The sequence below is a fragment of the Myxocyprinus asiaticus genome, chromosome 19, assembly GCF_019703515.2.
Source record: "Myxocyprinus asiaticus isolate MX2 ecotype Aquarium Trade chromosome 19, UBuf_Myxa_2, whole genome shotgun sequence".
Taxonomy (NCBI): Eukaryota; Metazoa; Chordata; class Actinopteri; order Cypriniformes; family Catostomidae; genus Myxocyprinus; species Myxocyprinus asiaticus.
In genome coordinates, this window is record NC_059362.1 from 5,123,959 (window position 1) to 5,150,664 (window position 26,706).

At 39.1% G+C, this 26,706-nt stretch overlaps 2 protein-coding genes across 5 annotated transcripts in view; one reads left to right on the top strand and one right to left on the bottom strand.

The window, feature by feature from the left end:
* Positions 1-26,706, bottom strand: part of LOC127409881 (unconventional myosin-VI-like) — a 490,797-nt gene that overhangs the window by 38,378 nt on the left and 425,713 nt on the right. The gene's annotated exons all lie outside the window — the stretch shown is intronic.
* Positions 1,989-21,975, top strand: LOC127409904 (cannabinoid receptor type 1A-like). 4 transcript variants are annotated; one of them, XR_007892055.1, is made up of 5 exons: positions 18,984-20,265; positions 20,359-20,594; positions 20,817-20,938; positions 21,103-21,336; positions 21,758-21,975. XR_007892055.1 is itself a non-coding variant. In XM_051644871.1 (2 exons), exon 2 carries the CDS (start codon positions 4,306-4,308, stop codon positions 5,746-5,748), a length of 1,443 nt encoding a protein of 480 aa, XP_051500831.1. In that variant the 5' UTR covers positions 1,989-2,086; positions 4,282-4,305; the 3' UTR covers positions 5,749-9,001. The 4 variants fall into 4 exon arrangements, 1 of the variants encoding a protein (XP_051500831.1); XR_007892054.1 differs by having other exon boundaries at positions 18,984-20,594; positions 21,758-21,968; XR_007892056.1 differs by lacking the exons at positions 18,984-20,265; positions 20,359-20,594; positions 20,817-20,938 and adding an exon at positions 1,991-2,086 and having other exon boundaries at positions 21,758-21,971.

A 26,706-nucleotide genomic window follows, 5' to 3' on the forward strand; every position in this document is an offset into this window, starting at 1 on the left:
CTACACTAACAATGATCCTGAAGAGAAACGCTCCTCCAGTCAGATAATCATTGTAGAAGAAGATAACACTAACAAGTAGGTCTGTAACGGCCAAGCTACCGATGAAATAGTAGGACGGTCCACAGCGAAGGGTACGTGACTGCAATATGGCAGTAGTACAATTTAAAAAAAAGTTACATGTCATGACAATGTGGTTGATATCGCTTCTAGTTCATTCGCCAGAGCATGTGAATGTTTTCCTTCGCACTTTACAATCATCCGCCCATTTGGGGGCTTTCAGCTCTGAGAGATTACTGTGACATAAGCCAAAAGTTTGGACACACCTACTCATTGTTTATTTAGATCATTTTAAACATTTTAGAATAATATTAAAGTCATTGAAACTATAAAATAACACAAATGGATGTATGGGAATAATGCAGTGACCAATAAATGCTTAATCAAAACTATGTTAAATTTTAACCTCTTCAAAGTTGCCAACCTTTGTCAAGATAACAGTTTGATAACTCTGATCATTCTATCAACCAACTTCAAAACATTTGACTGGTAGTGTAAATGTAAGGGAGTGACTATTTGTAAATTGCACCTGCCCCACAGCACGGCTTTTCACTCCAATAGTCTAGTAGAAACACAAATTGAACACAAACAGTGTTGCTGCAGTGGTGTGGGGTGTGATGATGGTATGGATGTGCTTTTGTCCTGCAAACGACACAGGTTCGATTCCGACTTTTGTCCCACTTTTTCCCCATCTTGTTTCCACTCAGTATTTCCTCTGATACTACTTATAATAATAAAGAAAAATGAATATAAAGGTTGATTTCCACACAGTGATTTGGTCACGGTGAAGGTTGGGTTATGAGAGAAAGGTTTGATCTTAGTCAAATTAACCATGGTTTTACTATAGTAATATTGTAGTAACCATGTTTTTTTTTGGGGGGGGGGGGTGGCAGAAGACATAGTTTTACTGCAATTAACCATGGTGTTACTTCAGTAATATGGTGTTAATATAGTAACCATGTTTAATTTTGTAGTGACTATGATTGTATCACAAAATACCATGATGAGACTATGGTTACTGTAGTAAAACCATGGTTAACTTTTGTAATGGAAGGGTAAGGTTTAGAGGTAGGGGTTGGTGAAGGGTTTTTGTGGGAACACTGCACATGCCCCTATATTGTATCTTAGTATTTAATTAAGGGATAAAATAGTACTTTGAAAAGAAGGTAGCTTGTACAATTACTCTACGGTAAATTGCATCTAGAACTATTTGTACTTAGTGAAAATATAATTTTAAATGAATTGATAGTGGCACAACCAGGAAACCAAATAATTTTAAATGCCTTTATACATCAGTCAGTTAGGTAAAAACAACACAGATTGTACTTGACATTAATTTACTGAGTTTAGAAAAAAGTAGAAGATGTCTAAACTACATTTACGCATTTGGAAGACATTTTTATCCAAAGTTACTTACAGTGCATCCAAGGTATATATTTTACAGTGTGATTTCCCAGGGAATCGATTCGAGCCCATGACCTTGGCATAGTGTTGTGCTCTACCAGTTAAGCTGCTGGAACACAGCTGCTTTAATTTGTAGCTGATAAATTAACTGATAAATATGGGAATATCATATAAAAATTTGAGACATGTGGCACAAAAAACCCTGAGGCACAGAAATTAACAGAAAAAAGAAAAAGAAAAAAAAAAAACTGGACCATTTTGCCAGGAAACCAGGAATCCAAAACTATTTCAAGGCATTTGTAGGCTATTTGCAGTCAGTATTCTATATGGATGAGCCTTTGGCACTAGTCAACCAGGAACCTAATCTCCTCATTTATTACACTGTTTCATTATTTCCATTTTTCACAAGATGCTCGTGTATGTGGGTGGTCATGTGACAGTCAATGCGTCATATATGATGCGCACTGCAAGCAGCATATCTCACATGCACACTGAGAGCACAGCATCATTCCTTACTAACCCTCAGAGAGTGCATACTCAACTCACACTGCAGTGGGACCGGATCAGTTCTGGATCATTTTACACAGTGCGGACTGTACGGGACACCTGCGCGAACTATGTGAAGGTAAAACAACATCTAGCAACTGTTGCGTGTATTATTATTATTATTATTATTATTATTATTATTATTATTATTAAACAATTGCGCCGGTATTGTTACGCTATATAAAACGCTTTCGAAGATTTCTAAGTGTATATTTAGACATCGCTTTTTCTGCACATACAACATTAGTTACTTCTATAATGCGCGCCATGCAGCATTTTTAAGATGAAATAAAATATGATTATTTAAATCAATAAATAAATAAATAAAAATTTACACTCACATATTAATTAAACCTAATTGAATTTATTTTATGATGCTATACAGTCAATCGAAATACAGTTTTACATTGATGTGAGCACACAGGTGAAAAGTATTTGCACACCTACATGGTTTTATCATGTCTGGTACTTCTATTGTTATTATAATTAGCTTAGTTTTATTACATATATTTTTTAACCCCTACCTCTAAACCTAGTCCGCACACAAACTTAAAGCATTTCAGCACTTTAGTATTTAAGAAATTTTATTTTACTATGCCGCTTTCCTCTTGGCTGCTCACAATGTTGCTGATTTCAGGTTTTATCCTTGTGGGGACATTAAGTCAAAATAAGTGTAGGCAAAACCTGACATTGTGTATAATAATAATAATAAGAAGAAGAAGAAGAAGAAAAAGAAGAAGAAGAATGTTATATTTTTAATAAAATTAATAATGATGTGTGTGCGTGTGTATAGGGGAGACCGAGGCTGGATGTCACACCTTTCTCTTCAGTACGCTAAATATTTCGCAAAGTAGGTTTATTTTTAATGTCAGTTTCTTTATAGACACTTACCTTGAAGTCTTGACTACAAAAAAATAAAATCCAATTGAACATTTTTAACAAAAAAAGTGCAGTTTTGCACATGTGGATCTTTTATTGGGGTAAGTTGTCACAATTGAACCTGCCATTTAACAGTCAATTATAGGCTTTTCAGTAAAATTCAAAACAAATTTTTTTCCAAAAAAACAAAACAAAAAAAAAAATAGCAAAATTAAAGTAACATACAAAAGTATCAAACCGTTGTTTTTGCCGGCTAATGCTGTAATTAATCGATTTTTAACACATGGGACAACTTGCCCGGACCTGACATTAATGAAAAATTCCTTTGTGATGAAAAGACACTTATGGTTAAAATCTACCTTCTTTATATACAGTAGTTGAACATTTACTGAATATATGCCAGTGTGGTTTTATTGTGATATTTACATCTATTTACCCAACAGCAATAGCACAAATATGATACTGAAATTTTAGTTTGGAGGTAGAATTCACAAAAATTGTACTAACAACAAATCGTTAAGAGGGGTTAGAACTAAGTTTTTGAAACTAACATACAACATAACTACTAGAGAAATTTGACGTTTGTTTCAAAATCTTATAGTAACAGAGATATAACCTTTGTGACTTGCCCATGTGACAACTTGCCCAAGTCTTCCATGTATATAACATAACCTATTAACATTAAGATGGTATGTGTGTGTGTGTGTGTATAGGGGAGACCGAGGCTGGTTGTCACGCCTTTCTCTCCAGTAGGCTAAATGTTTCACGAAGTAGGTTTTTTTTTTTATTATTTTTTTTTTTTATGTCAGTTTCTTTTTAGATGCTTACCTTGAAGTCTTGACTAAAAAAAAAAAAAAAAAAAAAAAAAAAAAATTTGCCGAGTATTATTGCCAAGTATGGTTACACATACAAGGAATTTTTGCCATACGGTTTTTAATAATGAATTTGGATTTCTAATTATACAGTATATTCTGATTTTATATATATATATATGTGTGTGTGTGTGTGTGTGTGTGTGTGTGTGTGTGTGTGTGTGTAATAAATATACTGTATATAATTATAGGAAAGTATACTTTCCCAAATTTTTTCTTAAACAACAGTAGATAATTGTAAAGTAGAGAATTTTACTGATTGTCTCTAAATTTTGTAATTAACCGTAGTATGTTGTTTTAGGTTGAGTCTCAGGTGCTAGCATCAGTTATTCAAAGCTTAGTCAATTAGAGTTATAATCCCTAGGTGCCCATCCATGCAAGAAAATAACAAAAGCAAAATACTTTATTTTTGCACTCAGTGAAGCATCGGTCAAGATGTATATTCTCTATTATTTTCCATTCGTCACAGTCAATCTGAGCGCAGTCTTATTTGAACAAACATTCTATCCCTTTCATCCAATAGTTTCCTATAAAGCACTGTTTGACCATGCTGTTCCCAGCCTCGAAGTCCGATGTGAAATCGGTTCTGGATGGAGTAGCAGAAACCACGTTCAGGACCATCACGTCTGGACTGCAGTACTTTGGTTCTAATGACATCAGCTATGATGACCACATCATTGACGGGGACTTTGGCAAAGGTGGATACCCCTTGCAGAAGCCTTTCTCTGCCTACCGCAGAAGCTCTTTCTCGGATAAAGTTGCACCAGATGAGGAACTCATCCTGAAAGGTATCCCATTTTATCCCACTAACAGCTCGGATGGGATTGGGAACTGGAGTATTGGAGATGATGGAAGTAGCCTCCAGTGTGGGGAGAACTTTATGGACATGGAATGTTTCATGATACTGACTCCTAGTCAGCAGCTCGCTGTTGCCGTGTTGTCGCTCACACTTGGCACTTTTACCGTATTGGAGAACCTGGTGGTTCTTTGCGTGATATTGCAGTCACGTACCCTACGCTGTAGACCGTCCTACCATTTCATCGGTAGCTTGGCCGTTGCAGACCTACTTGGTAGTGTGATCTTCGTCTACAGCTTCTTGGACTTCCACGTGTTTCACCGCAAAGACAGTCCAAACGTTTTTCTGTTCAAATTGGGCGGTGTAACGGCATCTTTTACAGCTTCTGTCGGAAGCCTGTTTCTCACCGCCATTGACCGATATGTATCTATACACCGCCCGTTGGCGTATAGGCGTATTGTGACGCGCACCAAAGCGGTGATTGCCTTCTGCATGATGTGGATCATCTCCATCATCATTGCCGTGCTACCGCTGCTCGGATGGAACTGCAAACGGTTAAATTCGGTTTGTTCTGACATCTTTCCACTAATCGATGAGAACTACCTGATGTTCTGGATTGGAGTGACCAGCGTTCTGGTCTTATTCATCATCTATGCTTACATGTACATCCTCTGGAAGGCCCACCACCATGCTGTTAGGATGCTAAGACGTACATCACAAAAAAGCCTGGTCATCCACTCCTCCGACGGCACGAAGGTCCAGACCACCAGGCCAGATCAGGTCCGCATGGACATCCGGTTGGCCAAGACGTTGGTTCTGATTCTAGTGGTGTTGGTGATCTGTTGGGGGCCTGTTTTGGCTATTATGGTGTATGATTTGTTCTGGCGTATGGATGACAACATTAAGACAGTTTTTGCATTCTGTAGTATGCTCTGCCTGCTCAACTCCACCGTTAACCCAATAATCTACGCTCTCAGGAGTAAAGACATGCGCAGGGCCTTTCTTACAACCTGTCAGTGCTGCAGGAGCACCTCCAGCACGTCTCTGCAGCTCGACAACAGCCTGGAATCAGACTGTCAGAGGATTCAACACATCGCCGCAAACCGTGCCACCGAGAGCTGCGTGAAGACCACAGTGAAAATTGCCAAACTGACAATGTCCGTCTCTGCTGAGACATCGGCCGAAGCTGTTTAAGTGTGTTTGATTGTTCAGTTGGCAATGTGAATGTTGAACGAGTGTTGTTCTGATCAGGATTATTATAGTTTTGAATATTTCGCTAGTTTCTATTTCATTTTGTCATTTGATTTGATTAAATTTCAGTTTAGTTTTTATTTAGTTTAACTGTACATAAATCATTTTTGTTTTGTTTGAATCTTTGGAAAAAAAGAGAAGCTGGGTTTCCATCCACGTATTTATATGTGCATTTTGGGATGTCGCAAAAAAACTGCTGAAAGGTAACACCAAGATGTGGATAAAATCTCCAAAATGCTCACAAAAAACGTTTAAGATTGCTTGAGGTGGATAATTTTTTTATTTGATAAGAAGAAATGTACATAAACTATTATGGAAACACATTAACCAAATAAACTCATATTAAATTAATTAGGAATACAAGATGCGCATCAAAAAAGTAATGTGACTAAAAACTCCAATCATCGCATCAGAAATGTTGCTCTGGTCGTCCTGTAATAACGGTGTCCTGAAAATCCAAAGCTTGCAAAGAGTTTGCAGAGCAGTTAAGTTGAATACAAACTTGAACTGTGCCAAAGAGCAGGTTTATTGACACTTTTGAAATAAAAATGATAGATATGCTGTGCAAAGACATAAGGAAGGAGGAATGCACACACATAGTGCTCCCAGAACTGTGTGATACGCTGGCTCTCAAAGACATGAGACAATTTTGACGATTTACACATTGTTTTTGCGATATTATTTTTTTGCATAAAGTAAATGCACAACTTGGATGGAAGCATAACTAGTTTTCGTTTGTATTTAGTTTCAGTATTAGCTGTAGTTGTCATGCCTTATAAGCAGGGTTTTCAACCAGGGGCCCGTGGACTCATGGGGTCACATAAAGAGTGCAGGGGGCAGCGGCGGAGCTCGCCTTTTCAGTAAGAGGGTGCAAGTTAGAAAGCCTGGCTCCAGAAATGGGATAAAGCCTATATCAAAGGAAGATCCATGGAAAATGGCCCACCTTATTCAGTAACAGCACCACCAGTAAGTCCATCTGCCAAAAACAACACAACACTTTATCAGAAAATGCAACAAGTGAACTGTGATATGTTGTTTTACATATCAATCAGGCTGCAGCTTATAATGATGTTTTCTTATAGATTTAGAGATTAATCAGACCATCCTAAAATGACCAAAGATATGAAAACTAAACAAATTTTCTCTGTAACTGGAGTTTTTATTTAAATTGTAGTGCATTTTTTAGTTTTTGTTCTTTTGTAAATTTGTGTTTTTATTTCAGTTAACAAAAATATTTTTTCACTGCTGGTTCTTTTCTTTAACAATAATTACCTTGGTTCTGATGCACCACATCTTAACAAAAAAATTTGTCTGTTCTTGCGGGTCATGAAAAGTTGCGTGCGAGTACCCATGCATAAAGGACAAAGGTCAACATACAAAGCTGCTTAAGTTACCACTGTTTTGATGAAGTGTTCACTACGTCATCTCTCTTAAGTGCCAGATTTTTCTCAAAAGAGGTTCTATTCCAGTAATTTGTTGGGGCTTTTTTCTTTGTTTTTGTTTGCCATTAAATGTCATTGTAACATGTAACTAAAAATCTGTGGATATATATAAACTTAATGAAAGTTTATATTTTTATACTTTGAATTTTTTTGTTTTTGAACAATGATATCTTATCACATGGGAATAAGGGGCTAATGACCTTTTTCATATGAAAATCCTGTAAGTATTAATATAAAATATAAATATGTTGTAAAGCTATGTGGTGTTTTCAGTGTATTCAACACAGTCTTGTCGGCAATTAAATAAATGTTATGTAAATGAATGTATAATAAGTGAACAGAGAGCATTTGTTTTTTGAAAGTTCTGTCACTACTCAAGTACATTAATAATTTATGGTAGCAAGTCAAGAAATTTGTTATGTTTGGTTAACAAATGTATTGAATCTTGTTTAGTATATCTATTGGGTCCTCAGGTCCATAAAATTATGATTTAGTGCTAATGTTGTGCAGACAAAATAAAGGATTTTTGGGGTATTTCTTTTACAAGAGGGATTGAACCAATGGATTGTATTTAGAAAATAGTAACATTTAATAGTAAGACAGAAGAGTAACATTTTAAAACAGAAGTAATTGTGTACTAAACCTGATTGTAACAATTTTATTTTGTTATTCTGTGGTACTGTATTTTTATGAGATGTAAGGTACAAATAATTCTACAACATGGTAAAGTGTATAATTTCTGCGTCATTAGTGGCACCAAACAGAATTACAAAAATAATGACTGTTTTCAAGCAAGTTTCGCTAACACTCCCGCTGTCTGCCATTGGTTAAACAAAAGGATCGTCCCGCCCCAAATTCACGCAATTGGTTAAGTCCATGTTGTTGTGTCAGGCTGTTTGGGATGCTCAAACAGACAGAGCAATGATCTGAAAGCACCACAGAGTCACAGTGTTTACACTTTTCAGGACATCAACCTACCAATTTCTTACTTATAGTTGACTCTTCATATTAAACTGGGATTCAAAAAAGCAAGTATTTTAACATAAAAAAATGTACACACTTCACCTAAAAGCATGGCTGACTACACACAGCCTGCTAATAAAAATACATAATGTAGTTCATTAACAGTTGTAAATATCCAGAATAAAAATGTAAATATCATAATTGTTTAGTAATATTCCTTAAATCCTGATGTACTGTGATGGCTCTTTTCGTTTGCACTGTTCAAAATACAGTATACGTTAACTTTAAGATTTACCCACTTAAGTATCGAAGCTTATTGTTCAAGAATTAGCTTTTGTTCAAAAAGTAGTACTTTAAAGTCTGTCAAGCTGACGTCTTAAAATACAGGAGCAAAATGTAGTGGTTACTCACACTTAAGTGTCACAATTAAAAAAAATTTTTTTTTTTTTTTTTTTTTAATAAAGTCAGTTCTGACCACTGAAACTGTGTATGAGTTACTTTTGTATGAAACTGTATGTAAAATGATTATGCAAGCCTTGTATGCACCAAATTATGTAGTTTATTCTGGATTAACTGTGGCATGGCCCTTGATAACATTGCAAATCTCTATCTTGTGGACAGTTACATTTTAATTTTTCAAAATAACAGTTTTATTAAAGGCAACGCATTTTTTTTAATGAGTGCTTTATGAATCAGATAAGTACAGAATTAAGGTATTCAATAATTTATATATAAGGGATACTTTACATTATCTCTATTATTACATGGCTACTTACCAAATAAATAAATAAATGAACATTAAATACTGATTTTTTGTTGTTGTCATTAACATTTTTTATTGATTCCACACATAAAAAATGCAAAAAATACAAAATTAGGACGAACAGAACATAAATTCATGGAATCATTTATATCCCTATTATTATCCCCCCCAACATGTCCCCATCTTCCGACTGGCATCTCCAGCAGGTAGGTGTATCTATTAAACCAAGTCTATACAACCTAAAGGGGGTCCAATAGAAACAATGTATGATCTTAAATTGCATAAGATGTACCTTAGCGTCTCTGGACATAGATTTGACATTTTTTAGAATGCTTTCCCACTCCCCATCCTCCAGTGCCACGTTCAAATCCTTTTCCCTTAACCCCTTGAGAGATGATAAAGCTCCATCGCCAAGACTCTGAATCAGCAAAGAATAGTACACCAATGCTTCGTGACCCTTCCCAAAAGCAGCAATCACCACACTAAGGGTGTCTGCCGCTTTAGGGGACTGTATACTACTTCCAAAGACAGTACATAATAAATGGCGCAACTGTAAATATCTGAAGAATTGAGACCTTGGAATCCCAAATTGCTGTATAATATTATCAAAAGATCTCAATACTCCATTTTTGTACATATCCAAGCATAGCAACACCCCTCTCAATCCACTCCATCCAGTAAAAGGGGGACTTATCAATGCATAATTTAGGGTTCAACCATATGCTTGAGGCAACATTCAGATAAATATCAGAACTGAACATGCGGGAAAACTTTGACCACACTGATTTTTTTTTTAATAAAGTCAATACTGACCACTGAAACTGTGTATGAGTTACTTTTGTATGAAACTGTATGTAAAATGATTATGCAAGCCTCGTATGCACCAAATGATGTAGTTTATTCTGGATTAACTGTGGCATGGCCCTTGATAACATTGCAAATCTCTATCTTGTGGACAGTTACATTTAAATTTTTCAAAATAACAGTTTTGTGAAAGGCAACGCATTTTTTTTAATGAGTGCTTTATGAATCAGATAAGTACAGAATTAAGGTATTCAACACCCCTCTCAATCCACTCCATCCAGTAAAAGGGGGACTTATCAATGCATAATTTAGGGTTCAACCATATGCTTGAGGCAACATTCAGATAAATATCAGAACTGAACATGCGGGAAAACTTTGACCACACTGCAAGTGCGAAATGACGGGATGAGATTTGACCTTTCTGGGAAATTTGGTAGAAAGACTTTGTAATTGTGAAATAGGGGCAAGGGCCTCTTGTTCAATGCAAAACTAGGGAGGGGCCCTCTCCGGTGGGAGCGACCAATGAGACCAAAAGCATAACAGTAAAATAAAATCTTGGGGAGACCTAACCCACCTTTGTCAACTGGCCAGTGTAACTTATTAAAATGCATCCGAGGACGTTTACCATTCCAAATAAAGGATTTGGCTATACTATCAAATTGTTTAAAATAAGTGAGTGGAACTTCAGTGGGGAGAAAATGTAGTAAGTAGTTGAATTTTGAAATACAGTTCATTTTTATAACATTAACCTTCCTAATCATAGACAAAAGTAAAGAAGCACACCAGTCCACATCACTCAAAAACCTTTTAATTAAAGGGTCAAAATTAACTCTAATTAAATCACTCAAACTTGATGGAAATAAAATGCCCAAATACTTAATGCCCTGCTTGGGCCACTGGAAGTTGCCCAGCTGAAAAGCTGTTACAGGGCAATACGCTGTCAGAGCCAAAATTTTGGATTTAGACCAATTAACTCTGTATCCTGAGAACTTAGAAAATTAATTAATAATTTTGTGAGGCAAGGCATAGATCTAGTAGGGTCGGAGATGAATAATAACCCTGCCGGGTGGCCCTATTCAGAGTAAAATAATCAGAAATTAATCCATTTGTTTGTACCGCCACTATGGGGTGTCTATAAAGTAACTAAATCCATCCAATAAAAGTATTCCCGAACACGTACAATTCCAAAGTCTTAAAAAGTATTCCCTCCCCATTCTACCATATCAAACGCCTTTTCGGCATCAAGTGAGATAGCAGCGACCGGAGTCTGATCATTCATCAATATCATGTGGTCAGTGGCGAAACACCTAATGTTATCAGAAGAGCTATGGCCTGAATAAACCCCACCTGATCTATGTGTATAAGAAATTTCATAACTTTAATTAATCGGTTAGCCAACATTTTACACAATATTTTAAACGTCTAGCTGGATCAGGGAAATTGGACGGTAACTCTTACACTCATTTGGATCTTTGTCTTTTTTAAGAATCAGACTGATCCAGGCTTGCATCATGGTTGGCGGAAGCTTACCATTCTTTAATGATTCCATATAAATTTCTAGCAAATGTGGAGCCAGTTCTGTAGAATATGATTAAAAAAATTCAGCAGCAAAGCCATCTGGCCCCAGAGCCTTGCCTGTAGGCAAGGCCTTAATTACCTTGCCAAGCTCCTCCAAGATCACCTCAGAATCAAGATAATTTTTTTGCTCAGTCATCCGTCTAGGAAGTTCTAATGGTTCCACAAAGTTTCTAATATCCTCATCAGTAGACGAAGATGTGGAACTGTAAAGATAAAGAAAGAATTATTTAAAGGCATTACTAATATCAGTGGCCAAGGTAAATATATCACCACCAGCAGATTTAATTGAGGGAATAGTAGAAAAAGACTCTCTCTGTTTTATATATCTAGCTAGAATTTCCCTGCCTTATCCCCCCACTTGCCCTGAATAGCCAAAACTCCACCTTCTGAGACTAAATAGTATTATATCTGTATTTCAAGCGGGTCAATTCCCTGAGGCCATTAGACAACATTTGGTGCTTCAGATCTGCCTGGGCATTTTTTATATTCACTTCCAATTCCACGAATTCTTGCGCTTTGGATTTTTTGGTGAATGATGCATCCTGTATGATCCGGCCCCTAAGAACTGCTTTAAATGCCTCCCAAGCCATGCCCACAGAGGATACTGAGGACCAGTTGGTCTCCATATAGACACTGATTTCAGTCTTTAAAATTTTTTGGAAAAGGGATACATTAAAGCACCAACTATATGATTTCCTTGTCTCCATGTGTGGCAGCACCTCTAAACACATCAGGGCATGATCTGAGACTAAAATGTTTCCAATTGAACAATCAGCAACAGATGAAATGAGGGACTTAGATATTTAAAAAAAAATCTATTCTAGTGTAAATCTTATGGACTGATGAAAAAAATTTATAGTCCCTCCCAGATGGGTTCAAAAGTCTCCAAATATCTGTAAGACCAAGATTTTTGTCAGTGTCAGTGTTGCTCTAGGGGGCTTGCACACTTTTGCTTCACTATGATCAAGGACTGAGTTCATCAAAAGATTAAAGTCTCTTCCCAATATTATATCATGAGGGGTGCCAGCGGCTTGCAACATCCCTTCAAGATCTATAAAAAAGCCCCGATCATCAATGTTAGGTGCATAAATATTGGCCAAAATAAGACTTTGTCCTTGAATTTCAGCTAAAACAATAATGACTCTTCCTAATTTATCTTTAATCTGTTTGAGACATTTGAATTGTAGATATTTACTTATCAGTGTAATGACTGTCATTATCATATGTATCATATTTCTTATGCTTAAGAAGAGAAATATGCTTCCTTCTTTTTATGGGGTGCCCCAACCCATTCACATTCCACGTGGAGAGAGACAATCCACTCATATAACATTTCACATTTTGACATATAAGAAAAATAAATCGTGTGTCAAAAACAAGATTATAAAGACCACATTCCAACATTAGTGCAACAATCAAAACCTGAACATCTCCCAGAACAAAAAAAAACAGAAAAAGGAAAAAACGTGCGCATTAACCCCATGCACGACAGCGCCAACTGGCGTCCATCCCTCCAAACTTAAACAGTCCATGCACACCTACGAGAACCCCCGCGACAACCTTGCTGTCGGTTTGCTCAATTCTGGTGTTTCTATATAAATTTTGTGAGACAGAATTACACAGCAAAAGATAATCTATAAAACAAACTCCAGCCAATAGGCGGAATACGCACAAAGAGCATGTAGATTCATCCATCAAACTGTCCTGAAAGTGTGTTACTCTACAAAATAAACTCCAGCCGATAGGCGGAACCAGCACAAAATAGAACGCACAGATTCCTCAGACAGTCAAGCAAATGTTCAGTGAGCCAGTCCACTAGGCTGCAACATGAGTGCAAATAGATGACTTACTCACTCCACTGACTTTGCAAGAAATACTCCACAAAACAAACTCCAGCCAATAGGAGGAATAAGCACAAAGAGAGTGTAGATTCATCCATAAAACTGTCCTGAAGGTGTATTACTCTACAAATTAAACTCCAGCTGCTAGGCGGAACAGCACAAAAAAAGCGTGCAGATTCCTCAAACAGTCAAGCGAATGTTGAGTGAGCCGGTCCACTTGGCAACAATGTGAGTGCAACAAGATGACTTACTCACTCCACTGATTTTATTGTTTCTCTGTGGGCATGTGAATGTTTTACGGCCATCCTTAGCATCTATTCTCAGTTTGGCTGGGAATATCAGTGCAAAAGCGACCTTCCATTGATGTAAATGTTTCTTGCATTCCTTGAATCGATCACATTTCTCTCTTGTCGAATTCGAAAGTCTGGGAACAAGAAATTTTGTGGTTCTTCCAAGAAAGCCTTCCTTTACTCCTCGCCTCGCGTAACACAAGATCTTTATCGGATGATCTCAGAAATTTGGTCAGAATTTATCAGGGCCTGTCTCCCTCCATGGATCGTTGAGCAGGAACCCTGTGAGCTCGCTCGATTTCCAGCTTATGGCCTGCTATTTCGAGCAGATTCGGAAAGAGGCCATCCAGGAACTTCAACATATCCTGTCCCTCTGCTCCCTCAGGATCTCTGATAATACGGACGATATTCTGCCAGCTATGGTTCTCCATGTCCTCCAACTTCTCCCAGACACACTCCAAATCCACCTTGGTCACTAGCGGATTAGCAGATAATTCCCTCTCTGATGACTCCAGGTAATCAATTCATTTCTTGACATCCCCCACTCTTGTTCCCACATCAGTGAACTTCGCCTCCATACATCACTGCCATAGTGATCAATCGACGTATCACAGCAAGATCCTCCAAGTCAGCAACGATCTTCATCAGCATTGCCAATATGTTCAGCATCTCTTGCCGCATTTCCCGAACCTCCCCGACTAAGTTGACTCCCAGGCTTGCGGCCTGCTCGGGGGCGTCAGCTTGAGCACATAAGTGTTTTTAATGTCTCCAGAGCCTGAGGATTTTGAATTCTTTGACATATTGTACTCCTAGAACAGTTATGGAACAGAGTGTATCGAATCTCACCGGTTTATGTCATTAAAAGTATTCAAACTAGCAAAGTGCGATCACATGTCCAATCCTTGCATGGTGTCACGTGACTCTCCCTTAAATACTGATTTGAGTTAAAATTATTATTAATTATTATTATTATTAGAGAGACATTAAACTAGCACAGCTATGTAGAAAATCAGTTGCCTGGTACAATGGTAAATCATGCAATGTAGCGCTCTTTCTAAAAAATATTTGATAACAGAATCAGCTCTGTCAGTTCATTCAATTCAAGTGTATTTCATATTTTCAAAAAAAGACAGTGGTGTATGGCCCATAGTTGACCTTCATGGCCTCAACCAGTTTCTCAAGGTATTGCCATTTCACATGCTGCACACGCCTGATGGTCTCCTGGCAGTTATGCAGCAGCAGTGGTTCACCACAGTAGATTTGAAGGATGCATACTTTCATGTCACAATTGCACCACAACACAGGCCATTCCTCTGCTTTGCATTCCAGGGCCAGGTCTATCAGTTCTGTGTCCTCCCATTCCCATTCTGTCCTCACAGATCTTCACCAGGTGTGTGGCTGCAGCTTTGTCTCCAATCCAAGCAGATGCTCCCATACTTGGATTACTGACTCCTCTATGCTCCATCTCAAGAGCAGGCAGTAGAGGAAACCACCTTGCTGCTTTCCCATGTTACCCAGCTGAGCCTCGCTGTAAATGTCAGCAAGAGCCTGCAAACTCCTTTTGCAAACTCACTTTGGGCCATTCCTGAAGGGCAGGCTAGTTCTTATCAGATCAGACAAAACATCAGTGGTTTATCACCTCAACCATCAGGGGGGCACCAGGTCCAGCCAATTCCTGTGAGTGGCATAGGAACTTCTGACTTGGGCCTTCCCTCCTTTTGCAAGCATCAGAACAATGCACCTCCCAGGAGTGTCAAACATGGTGGCAGATTTTTTGTCACACCACAAACCTCCCTCGGGGGAGTGGAGACTCAACCCAGAGGTGGTATATTTGATCTGGTATTGGTTAAGAAAAGTGCCGGTGGACCTCTTTGCCTCAGCATCCTCGACCCACTGCCCCCTCTGGTTCTGCCTGATGGAGGAATCCAGCCCTTTGGGTCAGGATGCAATAGTTCATGCCTGGCCAGACCTTATATTCTATGCCTTTCCTCTGACTCCCTTAATACTGGCAACTCTTCACCCTTCGGGGACACCACAGTCTCCTTCTAGTGTCACCAATTTGTCCCGGGAGTCCATTTTTTCCAATACTGTACAAGTTCCTTGAGGGGCAACCATGGAGACTTCCCAGGAGGGAGGATCTCCTCCACCAGTTAGAGGGTCAGATTTGGCACTTGGATCCAAACTGTCTGCAGCTCTGTGTTTGGCCTCTGAGGGGCCAGAACCACATTTGAAGGCCTTTAGCCAAGATGTGCAAAAATTTAACTCTAGAGCACCCTCCACCAGGAGTGTCTAAGCTTGTTGGTGGAAGTTGTTCTCTGAGTGGTGTATGGAACAAGCAGCGGCCCCAGAACACTGCTCAATACCACTGGTATTACATTTTCTGCAGTCCCTGCTAGAAAGTAATAGAGCAGCCTCCAGCCTAAAAGTATATGTGGCCACAATTTCAGCACATCATTTAAAGGTGGATGGTCAGCCATTGGGGTCTCATGTATTAATTACTCAGTTTCTCAGAGGTACTCAGTGATTACGCCCCCTTCAGGTCATTTGGGTGCCCTCATGGGACCTGAATCTTGTTTTAAAGTCGCTTACACTGCCTCCCTTTGAGCCCCTGGAGCAGAGGGACTTGAAGTGACTCTAGCTGAAAATTGTATTTCTCCTGGACATTACTTCAGCTAAGCGTGTAAGTGAGCTTCACGCATTGTCAATTAAAGCATCCTGTATATGCTGGAATGTGGACAGCGCAGTAGTGACATTGTGGCCCAACCTGTCATTTCTCCCAAGAGGCTCTCGGCCTTATTTATGAACCAGGTCATTGAACTGGCAGTGTTTAATCCTCCTATGTCAAATACACATGGTGGGCCTAAAAGGGGTTCAAAGCAGAGATTGTCTCACTGAATTGTGGTGGATGTGATCAGTCATGCTTAGGCCACAGCTATCCGTTGCCAACTGGAATATGTTGCCACTCGACTACAGGTATCTCTACATCTTGGGCAGCAATGAAGGGTGTCCCTCTAGGTGACTTCTGTGCTGCAGCAACTTGGACATCTCCAGATATTACAGTATTAATGTGGCTGCTCCCTGAGTGTAAGGGGGTTCAGTGGAAAGGAGGAGGCGAGAACCGGCTTAATAATATAAATAATAATTTAATAAACAATTTAAACAAAACACACAACCAAAACCACACAGTACAGCTGCCTGCAATTCTCTCTCTCTCGAACTGTCATCCCCAGCCGCCTTTACCCCTCGCGCGCCCCATCAGGCTGATTGGGGACCGGGTGTGTCTCGTTCCAGCCCGGCCCCGCCCTCCTCGGCTCTACACTCCTCCCGGCGTTGCCTCAGGCCGGGGGGGGCGGGGGGCGTGCCTTATGCCCCGACTGCCGGCGGGTCCTCCCCACCTTCCTCGACCTGGGAGGAGACAGGAGGGGAAAAAACAACAACAACAACAACAACACAAAATGGCGAGGGAAAGGCCAACACGGAGCGACAGAGAGAGAGAGAGAGAGGAGAGAGAGAAAAAAGAAACTCACCGGTTCTCTGATGCGCCGTCGCGTGGTCCCCGATCACTACTCCACCCTCTCAGGCGGACTGCAGCCGCTCCTCCCCGGGCGGACCGGAGTCAGACCTCCAACCCCAGCGGACAGAACGCCCCTCCGCGTTCCCGGCGTCCCGTGGGGACTCTCCTCCGCCCCTGGCAATGGCCCTACCACTCCAGGCAGTCGGGGAGTCGCTTCCCTCCTCCCCCCGTGGACGGCGGTCTTCTCTCGACCCCTCCGCGTTCCCGGGGGACGGCAGGGCACTCCTCCGCCCCTGGCAGCGGCTCCAGGCGGTCGGGGAGTCCCGTCCCCACTCGCCTCGCGGACGGCGGCCGTTCCCCGCGTCCGGGTGGTTGGGCTACTCCATCCCCCGTCGGACGGCAGCGGCGCTCCCCTGGGTGGACAGCAGTGTCGAGGACCCTGCGACGGGAATCCCTCCTCCTTCCCGGGTTTCGGCACCAGTGTAAGGGGGTTCAGTGGAAAGGAGGAGGTGAGAACTGGCTTAATAATATAAATAATAATTTAATAAACAATTTAAACAAAACACACAACCAAAACCACACAGTACAGCTGCCTGCAATTCTCTCTCTCTCGAACTGTCGTCCCCGGCCGCCTTTATCCCTCGCGCACCCCATCAGGCTGATTGGGGAACGGGTGTGTCTCATTCCAGCCTGGCCCCGCCCTCCTCGTCTCTACACCGAGATATTGAGAAAGCTATCTTTATGAGGCCTTCAACTTCCTCTTGGGTAAGCATGGCCTCCTTGTGACCTTGTTGTTATGAGTTATACAGTGTGAAGAACTGCCTATGTATGTAACTGAGTTCTGGATGACCGCCAGAGCTTTCTTTCACTCAGAGTCTGGGCAAGAAGATTCCGCAGGTACAGTCTGCAGGAAGTCACAGTATTAAATAGGGGAGGACCCCGTGTCATCCTGGGTCATGGGTGACTTTGTTGATATTAGACTCAACCTGTGCATCTGCAAAGAGAAGTAATATCCAGTGTGAAGCACTGCCTCTGGCGATCATGCAGAACTCATAGAACCACGGTTACATACGTAACTCTCGATTTCTTGGCTCATGATATTTTCGGTTCCCAAAGGCCATGCGCTTCAAATAGTGTTACAGAAATAACATTCTGAGGACAACATTTGAATAAAGATAAATCTATGATACGCACTTAACTCTGACTGACATGGAATGGCTTGGTAAAACAAATAGTATAATGCAGGACACTGCCGGACCCATTGGACAGTGATAGTTGGGTGTCCGAAACCTCAATGACCTATCAGTCAATGACATAACAGACAGTGTTAGCATACAAAGGTTCCTCCAGAAACTGGTTTCGGACAGGCTTCAGAGGCAGCACTATGTCACATCATTTCTAGGATACCAGCATTCATTCAGTCCAATTGAACCACAAAGGTCTAATAATATAGAACAAAATCAAGATAGTTTTGGCCATAACCAAGTGTATATTTAATAATTACATTACTAATTTCTCGCTAGAAATGAAATCAAAAGTTGTAAAAAAATGAGAAAGAAAAACGTACATTTATACATAAATTGGCTGTAAACTGCCTCTTCGGCCACCATTTTCTTTCTTTAGTTCAACCGTGGTCGAACGCACGCACATGATTGTGTGATTTCATAGACAGTGAAGAATATATCTATGCTGCCTTCAAAAATCAATCAGATGAAGATTTCTCAGTAGACAGAATGTAACTCAAACATTAAATTCTGACATGCCTTGATCCCTTCTTGCATATGTAAATTGCATGCAGATGAAATAAATAAATCTGAAAACTTTTGTGCATGCACAAAATCTGACTTTTGTGTGTACACACACTTTTAGTATGAAATCTACACTGTAAAAAATGCCAGGATTTTATAAGATTTAATAGTAATTTCTTGCAATAAAACACTGTTATCAGTATTTTACTGTAAAATCAATATAGCCAAGGTCATTTTCAGTAACAACAAATGAATGTGAAAAAAGATTTATCGTACTGTGTGTATGGAGAAATTAGTCAATTTAGTGGTTGTCTTTATGTCGGACCATGATGTAGAAACTACACCATATGTTGCATTTGATAGTATAGAAATTTTAAATGAACAATGAGAAAGTGATGTTTGCCAAGCTTGGCTATAATATGGTTGGCTTTATCGCTCATTAACTTTTTATCATGAGTTGTCAACAGTGCTTGAAATGGGGCGGTACGCAGCGATACACAGTACCTGCACTTCTAGAATTTAATCTACAATGTACCGGCAGTTTTTCTTGCGTACCACCACTTCTCAGAGTGTCCTGGTACAATGTAATATCTTTATTTAATGCAAGTCAGTGATTCAATGAGGTCCGCCAATCACTTTATCTGACCTTCCAAATGATTTTGATAAAATCACAGTGGTAAGCATTTAGGTGAGCGCATTTTATCGAGTCTTATTCAATCAGATTTATTTATGCAAATTGTTTAGCAGCAGGGTGTAGTCAAAACTACAGACTTAAAAAAAATTTCAAAGCTGTTACATGATGTCAGCTCATATGCACAGCTTTTTTCACAAAAGATAAATCAATGATAAAAACCAAGGGGGCCTGGGTAGCTCAGTGGTAAAAGATGCTGGCTACCACCCCTGGAGTTCGCTAGTTCACTAGTTCGAATCCCAGGGCGTGCTGAGAAACTTTCAGCCAGGTCTTCTAAGCAACCAAATTGGCCCGGTTGCTAGGGAGGGTAGAGTCACATGGGGTAACCTCCTCATGGTCACTATAAAGTGGTTTGTTCTCAGTGGGGCACATGGTGAGTTGAGTGTGGATGCCACAGTGAATGGCATGAACCTCCACATGCACTATGTCTCTCACTCAACACACTCAACAAGCCATGTGATCAGATGCACAGGTTGACAGTCTCAGATGCAGAGGCAGCTGGGATTTGTCCTCCACCACCTGGATTGAGGCAAATCACTACATGACCACAAGGACTTAAAAGCACATTGGTCATGCCAAATTGGGTGAAAAAAAAAAAAAAAAGATGAACAATTTGCATTTTATTCTCAGTTCTTTTCTGTGGTGCTCATAAAAAGATTGTGAAGTGTCACTGAACTTGCCTATGCATAAATCCTGACAGTGTTTAGTAATGTAATGCTCTTTTTTCAGTTTTAGGCTACATTTTTTGGTAAAAAGACAGTTCTACATTAGATTGACAATATCAACCCACATAAGAGAACAATGGCAAAGATAAAGACTTAAGCAGGTCTAAAGATTCTTCCTAAGATTTCATAAACAATAACCCTACATTGTATGTTTTTATTTTCAAAGTAAAGTTAATGTGTTTCTCACCCAACAGAGAGAAGGTAATGACAAAAGAAAACAAACCAGCAGACTCACCGAGACCGTGACATGAATAAAATATAAGAAATTGAGAAAAAGGAGTGTGGATCATCTTGCTGTTGAGACTGTCAAAGTAAAGTTAATAAAAACCTATATGTTAGTTGAGGGTGTGAGGTCATGTTTGTTCATCAGCAAGATCTTAAGAAGGAATTTACAGCCACTTATGCAAAGATGTGCAACAGTCTTGCCAAGGTGAGCAAGTTTCGTAATATTGGGCCAGTCTTCAAATTCACACTTCTCCACTACCTAACAATTTCAGTGGGTCATTGGGCTTCTGAACCTGATAATGAAAAGTTTGTGTGTTGAATGCTGATTTTGAAATCATATGGTGCTTCAGAATAAATCTTTAGCTCAAAACACAGCATGAAGATTTCACATTCCAATCTCAGTTATTTATGTGTACTGTGTTTGTAGATGTACTTGCACAACAGCACTGTACAATTTTGGGTGCTTTTGCTAAGACTCTGCAAAAAGCAGTTTTATAAGGAAGAGGCAGATGATGTCATCTTGGCAGAGAAGTTGAGGCAGCCAAATCAGTAAGTGCTTTGGTACTCAATGTATTTCCTTAATTTTAGCACTTTGAAATTGTGTCTCCAGATGTTGTATGGGTATATCTATGCTGATTTAATGACTTTGTTTGTCCACAATGAGCTCTCTAGGATTGTTTCTAAGCTCTCTCTCCTTCTCTTCTCCCGCTCAGGCTGAAAAGGAAAGACTGAAAGAAGAGTTAGAAGAGGCGATGAACAAGGCGAGGAGACACTCAATTGGGAATATAAAGTTCATTGGGTAGCTTTTCAACATACAGATGGTTACAGAGGCCATCATGCATGAGTGCGTCATGCAGTTATTGAAACACCACGACGAAGAATCGCTCAAGTGCCTCTGCAAGCTCTTTACCACAGTTGGACAGCACCTGGAGTTTAAGAGCACAAAGGTGAGCCCAGAATCATAACAGAGTGTACAGTATGTGGGTTAAACATAACCTTGTACTGTATTTGCAGGGATGTGCTAGACAAACTGGTGCCATATATTATTAATCCCTGAGGTTTGTAACAACACAGTATATTGGACCGTAAATAGTGGTCTGTTACAACATCCATGTCTCAAATGAAGTTTTTAAATCTTACACGCTTTTGTTGTTTTTTTGTTCTTTCAGTCACGAATAAATATTTCAACCAAATTGAGAAATTGGTGAAGGAGCGAAAGATGTCCTCACGTCTTCGCTTCTTGCTGCAAAATGTTATTAATTTGCATCTGGCGAGTTGTGTGTTTTTGTGTGTTGCCAATAGTGAAGCTGTGTGAAACTAAAGGGAATAAGTGTTGTCACTGTTTTAATGTTGTTCTCTCCTTCTCAGTACAATTAGGTGTCTCATCGAGCCAATTAGGGTCCCTCAATGATCAAACAGATCCATTAAGAAGCCAAGAGAAGGAAAAATAAAAGAAGAGGGTCTACTGACAGACTGGAGAGACTGATAACATCAGGGGCTATTTTTAAAATAATAGTGAATTTAAAATATTGTGCACTTAAAAAAAAGTTAAAAAATAAAATAAGAATACAAAATGTGTGTTTATATTTATTTTTCAGGGACAATACACATTAAGTACTTGAACACTGTTATATAAAAGTAATTCATTTTCTTATTTGTATCTGTTGTCTCTGGACAGGTTGATGTTAAAAAGAATACCCTACACTAAGCCAAAGAAAAGCAATCTATACATTTGAATACATTCTTTTGAAACATGTCATCACAACTGTCTCAAACAATATCACACATATAACAAATTCCAAAAACACATAAAATCAAACATAATTAGCACGCTTATAACAAAGTTACATAGAAAATGTGATGTTCAGTTTAAATTTCTAGAGAAAACAGAAGTATGTTCTAGTCAAGGGTTGCTCTGCAGTCAACTAACCAAATGTACTTTTACAGTAACTTCTAAAGCCTGCCCCTGTAAATGTTCTTGTATTTTTATAAATGTACTATATACATAGATCTTTGGCAAGAAAGACCATTAAGAACTTACAATAAAATACAAGCAGTTTATCTGCAAATAAAAATTTTCCAAAATCCCAAAAAATCATGCTCTGCCATACCACCACAATGATGATACCTACATTATACTAGAGGCCGATTTTGCTGATACCAATAACTAAGGTGGTGGGAAAGGCCAATAACCTATTAATCAGCCATTAGTTTAAAAAACTGATTTATAGAATGTAAAAAAAATAAAAAATAAATAAGAAATAAAATCTTAGTCTTTCCTTACCATGAAAAAAAACCCACATCTGAGATTTTATTTATTTTGGAGTCTTGTAGCCTACAAGACTCCAAAATAAATAAAATCTCATATGTTATTTTTTGTTTAACTAAAATCCCAAAATAAGAAGACTTGGTGCGTGTGGTCTTTTAACTGTAAAAAAACCCCCCCAAAACACACAAGGGGCTCTTATTTTGAAATGATGATGACTTGGCTGTGTTGCAATGCTCAATATTTAAGTATTTACCAAATTAAGCTTTTTATATTCACCATCACCAGATGAAGAGTATTGTATATATATATATATACCTGTACATACACGCATTATACAATATACTGTGTAGAGGAAGACCGATATAATGGTTTTACCAATTAATCTATGCTGATAGATGCTTTTTGGAACTATCGGTTATCGGCAAAAATCTATGCCGATAGTTGCCGATAATTTTTTATTCCTCAGTGTTCCTGTGTGGCTGATGCTGAAGGAGTCTACAGTTAGAACGGCTGGATTCTACATTATAATAGCAGTTTCTAGAGGTGAAAAAATATCACATGGAGATCTAAATATTTCATCATTGACAATATTCATCAATATTTTTACCCTCACTTCAATTCTTATTTTGTTATTTTAATTAGATAATAAAGAGTTCTAAATTGAAGCGAGGACATGCAAAGAAAAATGCAATTTTATGAACCATGCCCTGTCAGCACATCCATCGTGTCTCCAACTTCATATCTTGTGAATAATAATAAACCTTATTTCTCATTAAACCTCATCTGGTGTAATATATATATATACACTGGCAGCCAAAAGTTTGGAATAATGTACAGATTTTGCTCTTATGGAAAGAAATTGGTACTTTTATTCACCAAAGTGGCAATCAACTGATCACAATGTATAGTCAGGACATTAATAATGTGAAAAATTACAATTACAATTTGAAAAAAAAATTAAGAACTTCTTAAATTACTTCAAAGATTTCTCATCAAAAAATCCTCCACGTGCGGCAATGACAGCTTTGCAGATCCTTGGCATTCTAGCTGTCAGTTTTTCCAGATACTCAGGTGACATTTCACCCCACGCTTCCTGTAAAACTTGCCATAGATGTGACTGTCTTGTCGGGCACTTCTCACGCACCTTACAGTCTAGCTGATCCCACAAAAACTCAATGGGGTTAAGATCCATAACACTCTTTTCCAATTATCTGTTGTCCAATGTCTGTGTTTCTTTGCCCACTCTAACCTTTTCTTTTTGTTTTTCTGTTTCAAAAGTGGCTTTTTCTTTGCAATTCTTCCCATAAGGCCTGCACCCCTGAGTCTTCTCTTTACTGTTGTGCATGAAACTGGTGTTGAGCGGGTAGAATTCAATGAAGCTATCAGCTGAGGACATTTGAGGCGTCTATTTCTCAAACTAGAGACTCTGATGTACTTATGCTCTTGTTTAGTTGTACATCTGGCCTTCCACATCTCTTTCTGTCCTTATTAGAGCCAGTTGTCCTTTGTCTTTGAAGACTGTAGTGTACACCTTTGTATGAAATCTTCATTTTTTTTTTTGTTGCAATTTCAAACATTGTATAGCCTTCATTCCTTAAAACAATGATTGACTGACAAGTTTCTAGAGAAAGCTGTTTCTTTTTTGCCATTTTTGACCTAATATTGACCTTAAGACATGCCAGTCTATTGCATACTGTGGCAACTCAAAAACAAACACAAAGGGGGTCACGTGATACCATGCAAGAGGCAGACGTGTGAGCAACGAGCTCTGGGCACTTTGCTAAGTTTTTAATTATTTTCATGTTATAATCTGGTAAATTTTGATACACTCAGCTACACATTTGCTCTTTGATGCAAAACATGGCAAAGAAGTCAAAATCATCGGGCTCTGGAGACATTATAAGACACTTACATGTTCAGGATGAAAGCCCCAACAGGCCTAAAGACCGGGGACTCGATTTGGATGGCGCGGTGGGAGAAGGAATCCAGCGTCAGTTGTCCAACATGTCGGTGGTGTTGACGAAGATTCTTGCTGACTTGGAGGATCTTGCATGCATCATACGTCGATCGATTACGGCGATAGAAACGAATTGACTTTCTGGAATCTTCGGAGAGGGAATTAACTGCTAATCCGCCCGCAACCAAAGTCAGTTTGGAACATCTCCTTGAAAAGCTTGAAGATCTTGAGAATAGAAGCCGCAGGAATAATGTTCGAATTGTTGGAATTCCTGAGCATGAGGAGGGCAGAGATATCATGAAATTCCTTGAGGAGCTTTTCCCGAGTCTGCTTGACATAACAGGCCACAAGCTGGAAATTGAGCGAGCTCACAGAGTCCCAGCTCACAGATCTGTTGAGGGAGAAAGGCCCCGATCGATTCTGGCCAAAAAGAGAGAAACGTGATCGGTTCAAGGAATGCAAGGAACTCTTACATCAGAAGAAGATCTCGTTTGCTCTGATGTTTCCAGCCAAACTGAGAATAGAAATGAAAAACGGTCGCAAAGTATGTCCAAATCAGGCAATTTGGTTTGTTTCTTTTTGTATTGGTTCCGCCTAGTGGCTGGAGCTGGTTCTATTGAATAACACTCCTTTGGAACAGCTGTGGATTAATCTGTTCGTTCTTCATGCTTATTCCTCCTGCTAGCTGGAGTTTGTTTTGTTGAGTTTTTTTTTTTTTTATGGGACATTGGAATGATTATGTCATCCGTTGAACTCATAACAACTGGCTCACTGAACATTCGTTTGTCTATCCGAGGAATCTGAATGGTCTTATATCAGCTGGAATTTGTTTTGTAGAAGATCACACCTTTAAAACAATTCTGTGAATGAATCTAGACATTCTTTGTGTTCATTCTTCCTATTTGCTGGGTTTATTTTACAGTTATTTTCTGTTATGTAATTTTGCCTCACAAATTTGTGAGGCAAAATTGAGCAATACGATGGCAAAGTTGTCGTGGGGACTCGTGGGCGTTCATGGACCTTTTGAGTTTAGAGGGATTGTCGCCAGTTGGCGCTGTTGTGCGCAGGGTTAATGCGCACATTTTTCTTTTTTCTGTTTGTTTTGTTCGGGGGGAAGTTCGGGGTTTTATTGTTTCACTAATGGGGAATGTGGTCTGTATAATTTTGTTTTTGACACACAATTTATTTTTTCTACTATATCAAAATGTCAAATGTTAATATGAGTGTACTATCTCTCTCCACATGGAATGTAAATGGGTTGGGGCACCCCATAAAAAGAAGGAAAGTTATTACTTTTCTTAAACGTAAGAAATATGATATAGTGTTTCTTCAAGAAACACATCTTTCCCCACAGGAAGCTGAAAAATTTGGGAAGATATGGGGTGGACATGTTTTTTTAGTGCTGGCTCAAGTAAGAGCAAGGGAGTCATTATATTGGTAAATAAACATCTACAATTCAAATGTCTCAAACAGATTCAAGATAAATTAGGATGTCATTATTGTTTTAGCTGAAATTCAGTGACAAAGGTTGATTTTGGCTAATATTTACGCACCTAACGCTGATGATTAGGGCTTTTTTATAGATCTTGAAGGGATGTTGCAAACCGCAGGCACCCCTCATGATTTGATATTGGGAGGAGACTTTAATCTTTTGATGGACTCAGTCCTTGATCATAGTGAAGCAAAAGTGTGCAAGCCCCCTAGAGCAACATTGACGCTTCACAGGATGTGTAAAAATCTTGGTCTTACAGATATTTGGAGACTTTTGAACCCATCTGGTAGGGACTATACATTTTTTTCATCAGTCCATAAGATTTATTCTAGAATAGATTTTTTTTTATATCCAAATCCCTCATTTCATCTGTTGTTGATTGCTCAATTGGAAACATTTTAGTCTCGGATCATGCCCTGGTGAGTTTAGAGGTGATGCCACATATAAAGAAAAAGAAATCATATAGTTGGCGCCTTAATGTATCCCTTCTGCAAAATCCTGATTTCCAACAAATGTTAAAGACAGAAATCAATATTTATATGGAGACCAACTGGTCCTCAGTATCCTCTGTGGGCGTGGCTTGTGAGGCACTTAAGGTG

What these genes read in the sequence shown, in the direction of transcription:
- LOC127409904 (XM_051644871.1), top strand. Translation starts at nt 4,306, where the DNA reads ATGCTGTTCCCAGCCTCGAAGTCCGATGTGAAATCGGTTCTGGATGGA.